This window comes from Rhinatrema bivittatum, chromosome 2, assembly GCF_901001135.1.
Source record: "Rhinatrema bivittatum chromosome 2, aRhiBiv1.1, whole genome shotgun sequence".
Lineage (NCBI taxonomy): Eukaryota > Metazoa > Chordata > Amphibia > Gymnophiona > Rhinatrematidae > Rhinatrema > Rhinatrema bivittatum.
Genome location: NC_042616.1, coordinates 49,455,423 through 49,472,813, shown reverse-complemented (window position 1 = coordinate 49,472,813; position 17,391 = coordinate 49,455,423). Strand labels below are relative to the sequence as shown.

At 43.5% G+C, this 17,391-nt stretch overlaps 1 protein-coding gene across 4 annotated transcripts in view; it reads right to left on the bottom strand.

Annotated features, from left to right (window-relative positions):
• Positions 1–2,259: 2,259 nt before the first annotated feature.
• The window catches only part of LOC115086016, a 41,063-nt gene continuing 25,931 nt past the window's right edge, over positions 2,260–17,391 (bottom strand). The window contains exons 5-7 of one of the 4 annotated variants that reach the window (XM_029592595.1): positions 15,213–15,386; positions 9,113–9,262; positions 2,260–2,417 (exon numbers count right to left, since the gene is read on the bottom strand). In XM_029592595.1, coding sequence (XP_029448455.1) covers positions 2,394–2,417; positions 9,113–9,262; positions 15,213–15,386 — 348 coding nt within the window. In that variant the 3' untranslated portion in view covers positions 2,260–2,393. The remainder of the gene's footprint in view (positions 2,418–9,112; positions 9,263–15,212; positions 15,387–17,391) is intronic. The other 3 variants (XM_029592596.1, XM_029592599.1, XM_029592598.1) reach the window with 3 other exon arrangements.

The following is a 17,391-nucleotide window of genomic DNA, read 5'->3' as shown; positions in this document are numbered from 1 at the left end:
TAAAATGAAGCACTTTCCAGCAACAGGAGCTTTTCAGGGATGTCAGTTGTTAGTGCAAGTTATAGAAGAGGAGGAACAGTCTGAGTATACATATATGATGCCGTGATTCTACATGGAACCACTACTACCACTACTTATTAACATCTATAGCGCTATACAACATACTGGGAGGAGATTATTAACATCTATAGTGCTACACAACATACTGGGAGGAGATTATTAACATCTATAGCGCTATACAATATACTGGGAGGAGATTATTAACATCTAGAGCGCTACACAACATACTGGGAGGAGATTATTAACATCTATAGCGCTATACAATATACTGGGAGGAGATTATTAACATCTGTAGCGCTATACAACATACTGGGAGGAGATTATTAACATCTATAGCGCTATACAATATACTGGGAGGAGATTATTAACATCTGTAGCGCTACACAACATACTGGGAGGAGATTAAAGAGATGTCTTGTTTAGGAGTTCAGAGAGGACCACCCCAGCGAGGTGCCCATCTCTGGGTTTCCAGTGATCTGTTGTAGGGTGCAGATTCTCTCCGGTAAAGGCAGGGCTTTTTATTTTTCAAGGGGCACTCACTGGTACTCAGTTCTAGCACCTTTTACTCCACTGCTCGATCTGTCCCGTGGTCCCTCAAAAAGCCCCTTGCATACCTCCTGCATGTGAGCACCGGCACCTTTTTATTCCAGAAAGCAAGCCCTGGGGTAAAGGCAGCAGGCCCCTCTGGAAGGATTAGGACCTGTAACCCACGGGGACTGATTTTGGGATAGATGAAAGGCTTCCTGTCTGTCACTGGGGTCTGAGGAAGGAAGAGGTCCTAGTTGTAATCTTTAGGGAAAATTCTTCTATTGAGACCGTGCTCAAGCTGCATGAGAAGAAAGTGAATAACAACTTGCAAGGCATGTGGACTACCTAAGAGGCTAAATCTGTTATTTGTACTTTAGACCATTTACTGATTTTTTTGTGTTTTTCTGGACTCAGATTTTTTTTTTTTTTGCACTTTAAATAAATCCTTTTTTCATGTTTTGGAACACAACTTTGGCGTAGACTATATTTTGTTTTCCGCTGATCTCTCAATGAATCCTGCTCCCCACAGCACAAATCTGTGCATTTTCTAAACGCTCAGTGAGTTGCCTATTGCTCAGCAGTCTCGGAAACTGATCCCCAGTGAAGCGGGGTGGGAGGGCTACATGCACATGCCTTTATGTGAATTGCGTCTTGGGCTATTTTGTAAAAGCCATTTTCATGCATAAAACATGATCTTATGTGTTGAAACGTCTTTGAACATCAGGCCCAAGCAGCCCATTAGTCAAAAGATCTAGGTACCTAACTTTGGCCTGGATTCACCATTCTATCGCAGAATGGTGAATCCAGCGATAACAGGGGGGCGGGCCTGCGAAAGCTGGCAGCTTTTGCACCACCGCGGTGTTTTCGCTGCCGGCTTTTGCACTCAATAGCGCCATCGTGAAAGGTGGTGCTATTGGACATTCTACTGGCGACAATAACGTAACTTACCTTATTGCCGCCAGCGAAGACATCGCCGTTTCTGCCTCCTCGCCACCCCGACTCCGCCCCCGGCATGCCATTGCAGGCGAAAAGGGACTTTTCGCCTGCGATGGAGGCTTATCGCATGCGATAAGCCTTAGAAAATGACCCCCTTTAAGAGACTGGGCACCTACATCAGGGCATTCTTAGTCCCTAAATTCATGAGGTGCTTAAATTTAGGCATTGAGGTGCTCAACCTTGCCTGAAGGTTGAGCTCTATGCGGCTTGCACAGCATGGCTCTGAAAATACGCCGTTTGCTATACTTGCCCTCAGCCTCCTGCAGAACTCCTTGGTTCTGAATACTACTCAAAAGTCACCCTTTTAAGGGTTGCCCATGGGGGACCTTTTTTTTTTTTTATACCTATACAAGACAACCCTCAATCTCTGTTCTGGTTAGTGGATGCCTAGGACAGGGTATCAGAAGAGGCGACAGGAATCGAAACAGCGGCAGAGCTCAAGAATGACTGGGGCAGGCACAGAGGGTGGTGCTGGCGACTGAGCAGCATCTGCATTGGCTCAGCAGCTGGATTTCTGTCAGCAGGGTGGACCAAGATATCCTTATCTGCTCTTAATTAATTAATTATGTTACCTTTTCCCTCAGATTTTTTTTTTTTTTAAGAACTGTAGGGGGGGCTAAAAATTAAAGTTCGGGAAACGGACCCCACTACAAATGAAAACAAATTCTCCAGGAAAAAGCTGGAAATCTTTATTTATTTATTTCGGCGGCGCACAGCTGCTGTCTCCTGTTTCTTCCCTGCTGCGGCCGCCAGAAGGCAGGATAGGTGGAACCCTTAGGAGGGCTTGGGTTGGTGATTCACCACGTGCATCATCCTCTCCTTGACAGCTTGTCCTGCGGAAGGAGAAAGCAGCAGGTTACACCTCCTTCTATTGGGACCATCCGTGCATTCACGTGTAACGGGGACTCCCGTGGCCAGGAGGAGCACGTGACACTGAGCATCTTAATGCTGCCCTTGGCCCATTTTTTACTTGTTAGCTTTATATATGATGTTGCCCTTGCTTGCCAGTTTCGGATACTTTTCCTTTTGTTTCTGTAGTCCCATCCCCTCTACCTGTTTGATGTAATTTCCACCTTCAGTTCCAATGTAAACCGGTATAATGTAACTACTAATACCGGTATAAAAAAGCGTTAAATAAATATATTGTCAGCATTCTGCGGACGAAACCTGCACTCTAGAAAAAGGATATTTTAAAAGAAAATATTTTCATAATATATTACTGTAGGAAAAATCGCAGTGATATTTTGGGGACAATTTTCAAAGCAGTTTAGCCAGGTAAATTCAACTTTAACGTTTGCAACCTGATTAGCCTTGATGATTTAGACACAAATGCAACTTGGCTCTCTCGGCAGGGGAACTGGATTCAGTTGACAGCCAATGTTGGGCCCTGACTTTTATAGTTTGGGGTATGGTACGCAGATATTTGGGGAAAAGCCTTATGAAGCACAGGGCTTCTTCTATGGCCAAGTCCAACAGCACTGCAAGTTCTAGCAGCATTGTTTGAATTATCAAGGCTAGTCACCCTGTAAAAATGTTTGCTAGTAGTAATTTTGTTATGGGTTGACAATTGCTTGGTTTTGATTGCAAATATTATTACCCTTAACATAAGGTTTTGGAGTAACCTGCACAGAATAGCAGTTTCTGCTTTTGACAGGAGACTTGGGGTGGTCTGAATTGCTACCTGTGCAGCTTGTTGGGCGACTGGATGGACTATTTGGTCTTCTTCTGCCAACTATTATTGTGTTACTATATTTATCGCTATGCTCTACTGTCAACACTCAACCAATTCCAAATTCGGTCAACCACCTTGCAAGACATTATCAAAAGCTTTGCTGAAATGCAAGTATACCACATCCAGCACATGTCTCAGGTTTGCTTGACACAATTTCCCTCTGGTACAATCATGCTGCCTCAGATCCCCAAAACTGCAGGATTTGAGATACTTTCCGATCTTCTCCATTAATAAAGTTTCCATTATTTTATCCAGTAGGAATGTGAATTTAATTCATTTTCAGTTTTTAGTGTGCACTAAATCAAAATAATGCATGATAAATCAAAATAATGCATGCCAAATACATTTAGTGTACACTAAATCAAAATGAAAAATGAATGAATAAGAAAAAAGCAAAACAAATGGGAAAATCCAAAACAAACAAAAACAACAACAAACATTTTTCAGTTGTACATCCCTGATGTCCATCACAAAGGTGGTGGCAAATAAGCACAATAAATGGGTGACCATAGCAAAGGAAAGCTAGGATGCAAAAGGAAAGTCATAATAACTAGAAAAAAATGTGATGATAATACCTCTGCACTGATCATTAGTGAGATCTCATCTGGAGAATTGTGTATATTTCAAGAGACGATATCTCCCAAAAAATATTGACAAAGTGGAGATGGCCTATTGAAGGGCTTCCAAAATTTTGCAGTGTCTGCTAGGGATGTGAATCGTTTTTTGACGATTTAAAATATCGTCCGATATATTTTAAATCGTCAAAAATCGTTAGAGGTGATATACAATAGGAATTCCCCCGATTTAGCGTCAAAAATCGTAAATCGGGGGAAGGGGGAGGGGAAGGGGAAGGGGAGGGCGGGAAAACCGGCACACTAAAACAACCCTAAAACCCACCCTGACCCTTTAAAATGAACCCCCCCCCAAATGTCTTAAATTACCTGGGGTCCAGTGGGGGGGTCCTGCTGTGAACTTCCACTCTCGGGCCACGGGTGCGTTAATAGAAATGGCGCCAGCGCCATTTTGGTTCCTGTCCCCCGACATCACGAGCGCAGGAGATCGCTCCCGGACCCCCGCTGGACCCCCAGGGACTTTTGGCCAGCTTGGAGGGGCCTCCTGACCCCCCACAAGACTTGCCAAAAGTCCAGCGGGGGTCCGGAAGCGACCTCCTGCACTCGAATCGTATTTGCCGTATTGCAAAATGGCGCCGGCCATACGGCCAGCGCCATTTTTCAATACGGCAATATGGCGCCGGCCGTATGGCCATATTGCCATATTGCAGGAGGTCGTTTCCGGACCCCCCGCTGGACTTTTGGCAAGTCTTGTGGGGGTCAGGAGGCCCCCCCAAGCTGGCCAAAAGTCCCTGGGGGTCCAGCGGGGGTCCGGGAGCGATCTCCTGCGCTCGCAACGTCGGGGGACAGGAACCAAAATGGCGCCGGCGCTACCTTTGCCCTGTCATATGACAGGGCAAAGGTAGCGCCGGCGCCATTTCTATTAACGCTCCCATGGCCCGAGAGTGGAAGATCACAGCGGGACCCCCCCACTGGACCCCAGATAATTTAAGACATTTGGGGGGGGGGGTTCGGGAGGGTGGGGGATTTATTTTAAAGGGTCGGGGTGGGTTTTAGGGTTGTTTTAGTGTGCCGGTTTTCCCGCCCTCCCCCGATTTACACGATTTTAAAAAAAACAAAACTGCGACGATCCGATTTCCTCCCCCCCCCAGCCAAAATCGATCGTTAAGACGATCGATCACACGATTCACATCTCTAGTGTCTGCAGCAAAATCCCTTTGAGATTAGACTGAAGAACCTAAATGAAGTTCATTTTCAGCCATTATACGGCCAGCAAAGATAGCTAGATAAACTATTTTTTTCAATTTATTTCTTCAGTTTCAAAATGTGTACATCAAGAAAATCTTGAAAAAGGAAAAGCAGAAAGCAGATAACAAAGAAGTAAAGGAAAATGTATACAGTAAAAAAAAAGAAAAAAATCAGCTAAATATCAAGTCCATAATTAAGAGGATCCAGGATCCCAATCTCAGAAAAAACAACAGAATATATAAAAAAAATAGGAGCAGACAAGCAGCTACCCCTCCCCCCCCCCCCCCCCCCCGGACTTACTACAAAAAAGAGAGTGCAAAATCACACCTGCAAGGGGAGATCGGGAGCAACAGCAAGGGATTGTGAAGGTACAATCTTACTGACCAAGAAAAAAGAAAGCTGGCTAGGTTCAAGAAAAAATACACAGTGTTCCTATATTTTACACAACATTTACAGGGAAATTTAAGAAAGAATCAAGCTCCTAGTTGTAACACTCTGGGTCTCAACAAAAGGAATTGCTTCCTTTTCTTTTGAGTTGATCTTGCCACATCTGGAAACATCAAGACCCTACATTAGAAAAAGAAAAGTACCAACTTGATGCCTGAAATACATTCTAAAGAGCCAGTCTCTGTCAGAGTCCAAAACAAGAGAAACCAGCAATGTAGAAGGTTTCAAATATGCAGAATCAGAGGTTTCTAGTAAAGCTGTAACATCCAGAGAATTGTCCGATATTGGAGAGAGTTCCTGAGATCTTCTAATCTCAACTTCTTTCTTAGAAGTAGGCAAATAGTATATCCTGACAATAGATGGAATTGTGTTTTCTGGAATTTTGAGAACCTCCATCATGTATATTTTAAACATGTCCCTAGGAGATACCAGGGAAAGTTCACGAAGCATAGATTCTTAAGCTTTCTACTTTGTTGGAGAGCTGTAAATAATTTTAATCAAGCTCTCTTGCAAGGGCTTGATTTGAACTATACTTGATTTGACTTCCGATTGGTGCTGCCAACTGGCTCCAGATTTTCAGGACAGGTTGATCCAGTCCTGCTTTTACTCACCTGCATGCAGGTACTTATAGTCTTGCTTTTCTTAGAGAATGCAATAGAAAAATCAGAATAAATCCCAGCATGCAATGGGGTAAAACCAGAACTGGATCAACCTGGCCTGAAAATCTGGAGCCAGTTGGCAACTCTACTTCCGATAATTGAAAGACCATCTCTTCCTTAGAATCTTCCAAGACAGTCATATGCGATTCCAAAGATGAATTGGTGCAAAATCCCAACTGAACAGAGATCATTTTCCCAAGGCCCTCAATGGCTTCCCAGATGGATTCAAGGGTAACAACTGTGGGTCTCATCATACTATAAAACTCCTGGAAGGAAATGTTGCTAGCCAGTGAAGGAAAAGTACCTATTACAACCTCCTCCTGCCATGCCACCAAGTCTCCTTGGAGATTAGAATCAGCTGACACATTGAAACTCAAAGGTCTGCTGCTGTTAGTGTTCCTGGCTCCCAAAGCGATCACACCAATGTCATCTGAATACGACTCACTTGCCCAAATAGAGAGTAGCCTAACCACCGCAGGGTCAGCTGGAGGCATTCTCGACACTGGACATAGAGATGTCAGCGAGCCAGGGGAGGAAGGAAGCAATCCTTCCCTTCCTGAGTTCCCCATTGGCTCTGTCATCAATGGTACTGAACCCCGGAGGATATGAGCATCCATTGGGCTGCGTGAAGTCAAAGCAAGTGGGGCTGCAGGGAAAGCCATTGACTTTCCCTTCCTCTTGAGACCCATATAGAGATAAGAAAAGTGCTAACAGCACACGAAGGAACGGAGCTCTACCTACCTGTAAACCACTTGCTGCCACCATCTTGGAAACCCCTAGCTGGATAAACTTATCTGGTTAAGTTTCTTGGAATATTCAGTATCATGATGGCACTGCTGAATATTCCCAACTATCTTAAAGACCAGAAGTAGCTGGAAACAATATCTGGCTAACTCTGAATATCAGAGGTAGCCAGATAACATATCCAGCTAACTTAGCTTTCCCTTGAAATTCTCTTGAAATGTCTGCAAGCTATCTGACTAAGTTTTATCTGACTAACCTCTTAGCCAAATAACTTGGAAGGGGGTCAGCCAACAGGTGTTTTCAAATTCCACCATTTGTTTCGCTAAGTCCTAACTTAGAAGGAGAAATGGCGCTGAATATGGGCCTCAAATATGTACACACTAGAAAAGAAGAGAGGGAGGAAAGATATCATAGAGATAAAATATCCTCAAATATATAAAAATTGTCCAAAATGCCCAAGAAGGAAATTTGTTTTTCAGTCAAAAGGATGTTCTAGAACAAAAGGTCATGATATCAGGCTGAAAGAGCACAGATTCAGGGATAACATTAGAAAATATTTCTTCATGGAAAGGGTGGTAGACGTATGGAACAGCTTCCCAGTAGAGTTGGTAGTGATTAAAAACAGTAACAGAGTTCAAGAAGCCTGAGAAAAGCACAGAGGATCCCCAGTTAAGAAGATACAGTATGACAAAAAAAAAAGTCAGCCTTATGGAACTGCAAAAGTAAGTAAATTGAGCAGACTGGATGGGCCTTACAGACTTTAAGTGTCACGATATTCTCCGTTACTGTGCTTGTGAATGGTTTCTATGACAAAAGAAAGCAAGTGAAGCCGCTCAAAAGGTTAACGGGGTATGATAGCATTCAAATAACATAGATAACGGAGAAGTACAAATTTGCAAATGACAAAGTCCACAAGCAGTTTTGCAGGTTTTACAGAATCCTTTGATTAAAGATCTGCTCTGAAATCACTGGCCTTCTTGTGAACCCTTCTTACAGAAATGAGGGTTGCACGCACAAGAAGTTTCAGAGGGGGCGATGTGTTAATTTGAAGTGACAAAAATCACACAGAGGCCGGTGGCAGCTTACAGACTTAACAGATTGATTGAGGCGTAAAGCTTTTCTGGACAAGACTCTGATGAAGTGGACTCTTGTCTTTGAAAGCTTATGCCCCAATCAATCTGTTAGCCTGTAAGCTACCACCAGCCTCTGTGTCATTTATACACACAAGAAGGTGGGCTTTGATTGGCTGGTGTTCCTTACTGTGCCCTATAATAAAGTAAATAGCACATTTTTGGTCCTTAAAATGATGTGTTCTTACATTCCCCATGTCATTCACAGTGGAGGAAACATATTGGGCTCAATTTCCAAATCGATGTCTTCCATTTAAGAGTTATGGAAGTTTTAACAAGTTAATGCCACATTTGAAGGATGTGTAAACATGAATCAATAGTAATCTTATCAGCTTGAACAGCTATTTCTTCACCTGGATGTATTTCTACACAATCAAGGACTGCGTAAAAAAATATTTGCAAAAAATAATAAAAAGCAACATTATGAGAAATTGGCATGCACAATTAATTTTGGGCAAGATTTTCTAACCTACGCCCGGGCGTAGATTTGTGCACGCAACCCGGCGCGCACAAATCTACGCCCAATTTTATAACATGTGCACGCATCACCAAGCCTATGTCAAATAGGCTCGATGTGCGCAGGAGCGAGTTTTCGGGGTTACACGCGTAATATACGTGCGTAACCCTTTGAAAATCCGCTCCTTTGTGTTTGCTCCATATATAAATTTAAGGTAAAATCTTGTCAACTGCCAACATTCTGCAAAGAAAAATTTGTGCAAAACAAATCCCAACCCACCCTGCAAAAACTGACATAAATCATGGTCTTGCGCAAATGATGAAATGGTGCCAGTTTTGTCCATAGTGCTGGTTTGGTGCTAGGTGAGCACCTGCAGGGAAACAACTGCACCCGCTAAAAGATAGACATACGTTTACCCAATCCTTAAATCTGGTTCTAATTTTTTTTTAAAACTTCATTTTAAAAGTCCCCTGTTCCCCCGATCGAGAGGGTCTTGTTTGGTTTTCCGCGAGTGTTGCTAGCTCTCTGCGCTTTATTACCCTTCTTCTAGTCAGCACTGCGGCCAAACTTTCCTCGCTTGAGCTGCTACGAGAGGAGTGCGATTGCATTCTCCTTCCTCCTTGTCGTGAGGGCCGATTTTGGCCGTTCTTCATTAGCTCTTGAATTCTGGCCCCATCAACAGCTCCGTCCTATGAAACAAAGGGGCAAATGGGTCAGAGCTTATTTCACGAGCAGATGCTGTGCCTGATGGATGTCAGAGGCTCAATTACTTTCTTCCATTTTTCACCTCAGGCGAGTGGGTTTCAACTCCCAACCTCACCAATCTTCAACAGGCCTGGCTTGAAGGATAACCAAATACGCATAATAACCCGGTTATTAGAGCAAACGTGTGCATACAAATCACATACATTTTCAAAACAGCTCATCTAGTTGCAAAATCCGTGTGAACTTTGCACAGATTTTTAAAGGGGACATCTGCACATAGCTTTCCTTTGAAAATTGCCCATGGGTAAAACCGGCCTGTGGATGTTGCACCTGCTTTTTCTGTGCAGGCTGAACTTGGCTAGGAAGTAGCACACACGCATTTGAAAATACAATATACACCCGATATTTCTTAATCCCACCCAAAGCGTACCCTCAAGAAGCCTTCCCTTAACTTAGCTAAGAGTATATGTCCATGACTCCTGTGCATTATTTTAGATAAGTTAAGGGTGGGCAATTTTATGCCAGCCTGTTTACCCAAGTAACTGGCTTTCAAAAATCGTTCTTCTCATGGGTAGTCTGAAAATCAGATCTGTTGGGATTTCTTGAGGACCAGATTTGGGAACGAATACCTTATATGGTTCACAAAGCTATGACAATCAAAGCTTGGCACAGCGTTCTATACCACAGCACTAAATAGTACAATTTTTTCTATTTTCTTACACATATATATTCTAAAATGCTCTGCAGTCCTATAAACAACAATAAAACAAGAAGTTCCACACAGAACTAAAAGAGCTTACTTTCCAGTATATACTCATAAGCATGAATATCTATCTATCTGTCTGTCTATCTATTGAAATGTTAAAGTGGTCTAATATTTTAATAAAGATGGTTGAGGTAAAATATATTGTTGAGTTAGCAGAATGTGGGGCCAAGAGGTAGCGGGAGTTGCTGGGTATGAGATAAGCTTCTCTCTCCTGATTTGTGCTTAAAGGAAGACAGATCCTGGCCTCCCACAGGACACTCTCAAGATTGATCAAGTTCTCCCAGTGAAGGGGAGGAAGTTAGGAATGTGCATGTATTCACTCCTGCTAACTTTAATTCATTAGATCACCACCTAGTTGCTTGCCTGAGTGAGAGAGACTGTATAAAAAACTGCAGCGTGCCATGCAATTCAGGAGTTAGTGCTTAATTGATTTCTCGTGCGCACTAATAAAGGTACTACAGAGAACCTGTCTCCTGAATGCTGTTGTCCTGTTTATAATTTTCTCCATAACACTATCAATATATATATATATTGGCTTGTTTCGGTCAGTTGTGTCTGTCTGTGCTCTCTTGATGTTGGCCAACAGGGGGCAGTCTGAATAGTAGAAGGTGGCACTGCACAAAGACAATATGGTCTGTCTGCAAAGCCCTGTGGGACTGGAAGACAATCTGTGGGTCAGAGACAGAGAGCAGGGATGAAGGGGCACCAAGGAAGAGGAGGAATGAGCAGAAGGGAAGAAAGAGGATACAGTATGTACAGATGGGGACAGTGCTGGGGTTGGTCTGAGGAGGCAGGAGCATTATTTTCCTGGCTGTTTCTCCCACGGGCAGCTGTATGTAGTGCTCATCAGAGTTGGCCAATGAGAAATGTCAAATATACTGTTGCTGCCAGACAACAAGACTGTCGGTGTAGTTTATTATGGAGGGGTTCTCTAAGTTTTAATATGCATTTTATTAATTAATGAAATGAAATAATATTTATCTTTTTCACTTTTGTTTGATTTTAACATTTAAATGAGTTGTGCCCCAGACAACCTGAAAAACGCCGGGGTTGTTTTGAATAGTTTGTTAGATAAATGTTTTGAGGGGTGGAGAACACACACAGACATGGTGATCTCATAAGCCTTCTTCCCTTTTGGACGTAGGCTAAAAATTAATAATTAAATGGCAGGTAGCTGGGGAATATAATGAGGGGAGGTGCAGCGGGGCCGACTGAAACCCTGAAAAAACCTGGCTGAAAAGATTCTAATCAAGTTTATAGGGAAGAATCAATGGTAAGGGAGAAGAAAAAGAAATGATGAGCTTTCAACTGAGATTTAAACACAAGACAGTGTTACTGACACAAAGGGAGAAGCAGAGTTTGAGGCTTTAGAAGCAGAGGAGGGAAAATTTCTTTCCCTTAAAGTAACAAGACTGAGGAATTGAATAAATGGGAGGTAAAAGCTTGCAATACAATGGGATCTGAGGAGTGAAGAGCTATTTTGATGTTCCCCGCAGAGTTGGGGGCCTTTTATCCTAAGTTGTTGCTTCTTTTATAGAGGAGATTCTTAACAGAGTGCTGCCTGCCTGTGAGGATCTGCCTCCCTTTCTGGAAGAGAGACTTTGTTAAGAATTTGTCTGTTTTTGTGGTTTTTCACTAGTGGTGAGAACCTGGTCCATTCTTGGCGATGGACAGTTCCCAGATCTGGAGGCCAGGGAACTGAAGATCCGTCAGTCCCTATGCCAGCAAGGGGAGGAGTTGCATTGATAGGGCCAGATTTTAGTACGTACGAGCGGGAGTAGAAGGTGCACGCAACCTGGCGCGCACAAATCTATGCCCGATTTTATAACATGCGGGCACAGTCGCGGGCACAGTCGCGGGCATGTTATAAAATCCGGGGTCGGCGCGTGCAAGAGGATGCACACTTGTGCACCTTGCTCGTGCCGAGCCCTAGGGGAGCCCCGATGGCTTTCCCCGGTCCCTCCGAAATCGGAGCGGCCTCGGAGGGAACTTTCCTTCCACTCCCCCCCACCTTCCCCTCCCTTCCCCTATCTAACCTGCCCCCCAGCCCTACCTAAATCCCCCCCTACCTTTATTTTCTTATTTATGCCTGCCTCTGGGCAGGCGTAGGTTGTGCATGCCGGCGCGCGATCCGACGGCACAGCCACTGTGCCGGAGGCCTCGGTCCCACCCTTGGACCACCCTGCCCACTCCCCACCCGCTTTTTCAAGCCCTGGGACATACTCGCGTCCCGGGGCTTGCGCTCGTTGCTGGGCCTATGCATAATAGGCTCGGAGCGCGCAGGAGCGAGTTTAATAGGGTTACGCGCGTATATTACGCGCGTAACCCTTTTAAAATTCGCCCCATAGTGTTCACCCCAGAGGCAGTTTTTAGTGACTGTATAAGTAATTTTCCCTTGTTTATTGAGGAGGATTTTGTTCTACCTCCTCCTCACACTGGAGCTGGATAGCCTGGTTCCATTTTTTTCACCATCAGACTTTTCCCTCAGAGAGGTCACTTCAAGTGGTTTGGCGGGCAGGGTGAAAAGTCAAGACCTTTGGAGACCCTCATCCGGATCTCCACCCCTGGACTTTGTTGGAACACAGGTATGCTTTTTCCTTGGCTTTGGGTACCCTCACAATTAGGGTTTCCATTCTAGGCTGGGACACGTGCCCATCCAGAGCAGGAAGGGGGTAAGCAGCCTCCCAGAGACTAGTAGCAGGACTTATATACAGAGGCTGGTGAAGTTTCCAAAGTGTAAATACCCATTTGGAACGTAGATGTTAAGTGGAGCCATTATAAGGGATTGGACATTTATTTATTTTTTTGAAGAATCATTGTTAAATTTATTTTGAACACCCAGCACTGTGTCCTTTTTCCTGCAACACAGCAACATACAAGGAAGTTACTGGCACACAAGAGAAAGGGATTTCAGTACATTGTCTGGGCCAAGAAGGTCAGCCTTCCCCCCCCATAGAAAGGACCCATTCCTTGGGACATGCAGCTAGGGGGAAATATGCCTGTGGAGACAGCTCCGGAAATAAATTATTTTGTGTACCCTCAGGAAACAGGAAAATCCTCCAGAAAACTGTGACATCAGCATTAGAGAACACTAAAGTCACTGCTCAAGAAGATAAATGTGAGTTGTTTGGTGGTTTCCAACATTTCTCTTTTACTGAGAAGGTGCAATGATGAGTTTAAAGCTTTACAGCTCTGTATTTTCTTTTTATCAAGATGGTACAAAATGGTTTTAGTAATTTTGTGACTTCTTAAAGTCTCTTGTTTGTTCAGATGTTTCTCCAGTTTAATTAGTTCTTTTAGTTACTTGATTTCTTCCCTCCCATAGAGTGTTGGGCAAGTGTGGTACTTCCCTTCCATGGTAAAAGAAGTATCAAAGATGAAGTATTTTCTCTTTTCTCTCCTATCTCTTCCTGTAGTATCAAGGGTGATACCCCTTACTCTTCTTTCTCTCAATCTTCAGTAGATACTCATGGGCCATTGATGTGGTTCATCTCCTTTCTTTCGCTCTCCTTTCTCCCATCTCCTCTTAGGATGTCTGGAAGTCATCCTCTCCTTGGATCTTAGCTGATTTCAGGTTCCACGAGCAGGAAGGGAACCTCTTCCATTAGTTAGAAGAGAAAACTCAAAACAGCTTAATTGAGTCTAAAAGGATTTGGCACTCCAAACTCAAATAAGTTAAAAGTGGCATGAGAGGGTGGAAAGAAACTCTCATCCAAATTCAAAATTATCCCTGGAGCTTAAAGTTAAGAGCTAGAAAAATAAGAGCACAGCTTAGGACATGCTTCCTCCTTAAAAGTGAAAAGGATCCACAAGGGTAAATTGGCGATCCCTCTAGAAACACGCTGGGGACACTACCATTGCTAGCTGCCACATGGGGGAACTGCAAACCCAACATGCTACAAACCTGTATCTTCCCATTCCGAATGGTATATTCATGATCTAGGATTAGTCAGGGACTACAGGAACAGGATCCCTACACTTGCACACAGAAATCTCCAGCTTTTCTGGATGATCTGTATCATACTGCAGGTACACACTAGAGTGAGTTGCAAGAAGATTCAAGTCTGTCATGTACAACAATCTTCAAAGGATCAACATTTATGGTGATCTAGAGGAAGGCAAGTTCTTTGCTGAATTTATGCAAAATATGCTGCACAGGGAGAAGATTCCTTCTTGATAACCCAAGTCTTGTAGTATATGTTTTGTTTGGCAGTCCGTGGGCTGCTCCCATGAGCCGCCACATTTACCCGCCTTCCTCGTCTGCTCCTAATGCGGTGTGGCTTCTCCTGGTTTTCTTGTGGTGGGCCTCCATGCTCCAATGTGGTGAGATGCTGCCAATGCTTCACACAGCAGGACACTGCTGATTCCAGCCACTGCCCTGCTCTCATTAGGGCATATGAGCGCCCGAATTCATCGTATTTAAAGGGCCCACGGTGGGAAAAGCCTGGAGTTGCTTCCTGATGAGATCACTTGCACAGGCCTATAAAAGGCCCTTGTTAACACTCTACCAGCACCTCAACAACAGGTCCATCTACTCTGAAGTAGTGCGAGTTGCTCCAGCATCTTGTCTTCATTCTAGTGCTTTGTCTTCAGTGTCCTTGTCTTCAGTTCTTCAGTCTCAGTGTCCTTGTCTTTGAATCCTCAGTTCTTCAGTGTCTCCCTCATTGCCTGCCTGTTCTTCTCCTTGTCTTCCTGCCCTGCCTATTTGTCTCTTCATTCCTTTTGGATGGATACCTGGTTTGACCTTGGCCTGATCTCAGACAAGCTTGATCTCTGCCTGCCATTGACCATTGCCTGATTCTGGATATGCTTGTCTTCTATCTAGTCCATCCCAGTTGCCCTACAACAAATCTTTCTACCATCAACAGAAGCCCCCACCTAGGACCTGCTGGGCCCGGCACCCAAAGACTCAACCTGAGGAGAACATGGACTGGTACAGGCAAAGTTCAAGCTGGGCCTCTGCTTCGTCCAGGTCCCCCTGCCGACAGTGGGGCCCTGCAGGGCTCTTCTCTGCAGGTTGTGTCAACCCTACCTTGGCCCAAAGATCCTCAAATGCAACACTATATGTGGAAGGTTTAGATTATACTTCCACTACCCACCAGAAAGATCATAGCAGTAGATGCTTTAATTGCAGCTTGGTCTTGTTAATAAAATAAATTTTGTATTACCCTTGCATGAATCAGCATCAAATATCTGACCTCTTCACTTGAGCTTTCTGAAGAGCTCCTTCCAAAAGTTCGATAGTCAAGATGGAGATAAGGAGATTTTCTCTTTCCCTTTTGTTGGGTTGGTGGGTTTAAGTTGCCATCTTTCTCCTTAGTTGTCTCAGGCTTAGGGTGACCCTGTGCAGGAAGATAGCAGAAGGTCAGTGTTGATTTTATGATGATGTCATAGTTTCCTACTTCACTGCAGGGACAAGCCACAGTTTACTTTAAAGTTCGCAACATTAGATATTTGTCTTATTGCCACCTTTTGTAGCATCATGCTGCCACGACCAGCAGGGTCAACATTTAATAACGCCACGTTTTTATTCTCTGGAGTCTTTTTCACAATCATGCATGATTTTATTACTATCATAATAGTTCTCTTTTGGGAGGAAGCCTGGGGAGAAAGTCTTTGAGCATCCATTCTTTTGAAGTGAAGCATCCTCCTAATGCATTTATCACCAAAGTAGGGAATTTAGACTTCAGACGCACATACTTGGGCTCCTTTTTCGATACCTTTTTTTTTCCATAGGCACAGAATGTAGGAAAGTACAGGCTGATGAAGTCTCTTCACTGGTGCAACATGTTCTTGTACGCTGCACTATAGACTAGCTAACCCGATCAATGACTGACCAGCTGTTTCATGAATTTTCTGTATGTTTCTGATTCCACATTTTGAACACATTTAATATGCATGTAATCAAAATGAAAGGTGTTTCCGGCTTTTTGGCCTCATATAGTTGATGAATCCCTGACAAGTTCTGGTGATTTCCTGCAGTATGATGCAATCAACACAGATGAAATGCTGGTTGATTCACCTTAGCACCAGCTCAGCCAGTGTGGTTTTAGTATTCGACTAAAATGCCCACATTATGATATTGGCAAATTCTGGCTAAATGTCTGAATTAAGAGTCTGTACCATATTTAAAATAACAAAATCAAATTTACTTCTTAATTTATTTGTGGCTTCTAATTCCTTAATATTAAAAAATTTTTTTAGCAATATTTTAAAATTGTCTTAAAATTTACCCTTTTTTTTTTTTTTTTTTTAAATAAGGTGGTCTGCTCAAACTTGAATGCAGTTGTTCCAACATTTGACTCTGAGATGTCCATTATAACAGCAGGGGACACAGTCACAACAGCTCCCAAGATGTAGGAGAAAGGTCCCTGTCTCTGGAAGTTTCTGTTTGCTCCCAAAGTGACAGTCTGAAGCAGTGGGAGGGAACTCTCTCTCTCTCATCAGTATGTGGAATATAGGAATCTCTTGCTGGTGCCACGAGAAAGAGTTGTGCCTTAATAACCCTGCATCTTTATTCAATGGCGCCGGGGACAGAGTAACCATAAGAGAAGTTGAGGATCTGGGATAAAAACCAGAGCTCTTAGCCCACCAGGATATTAGCCACAGCAAATGTCAATATAGTGACTATAAGCTTAGTGCCAGAAAATGTAAATGAATAAAATGCTAGCCAAATCATTATTTTAAAATGGCCCTGTGGTAAAAATTAGAGACGTGCAAACTGTACAAGGTCACATATGTACAAGGGAGATATCGGCCTGGGGCAAACATGGATTTTCCCCAGATCTGCTGGGAAAATCTGTCACATTTTTTCCCCACTGGATCCTGGGAAGAATACAGGGCAAGATCTGTGGAAAAGTGAAGTGCATACCTGGAATTCCCCAGACCAGCTTTGAGTTTTCCACTGATCCACTGCAGATTTTGCCACTAGGGTTTTTTTTTTTTGTTTTGTTTTAAAGGAGTCTCATCAAACCAATTCAACAAACTTTCAGATTATTTCACTGGTCAGTCAAATCAGATGGCAAAGCTCTTTCAAAGAGATTTATGCTTCACCAGTGACAAAAGGAATGGTAATAGAGTCTAGAGCACTTTTAGGAGCTGCATCTCATGCAGTGTGTGGTGGGCATTGTACAACCATATCGATCCACGAAAGAGCTATCTTCAGGCCCAGCCTTTTAGAAGGATAATTTTCAGTAGCCCGAATATTCAAAGCAGACTCAGGCACAAAAGACTGCTTTGACTTCCAGTATGCACATTTGACATATGGATGAGAAGCTACAGCTACTCCTGTGAAACTTCAATTATCCATGGAAATGGTTTCCCCATCCCGATTCTGCCTCCCGGAAT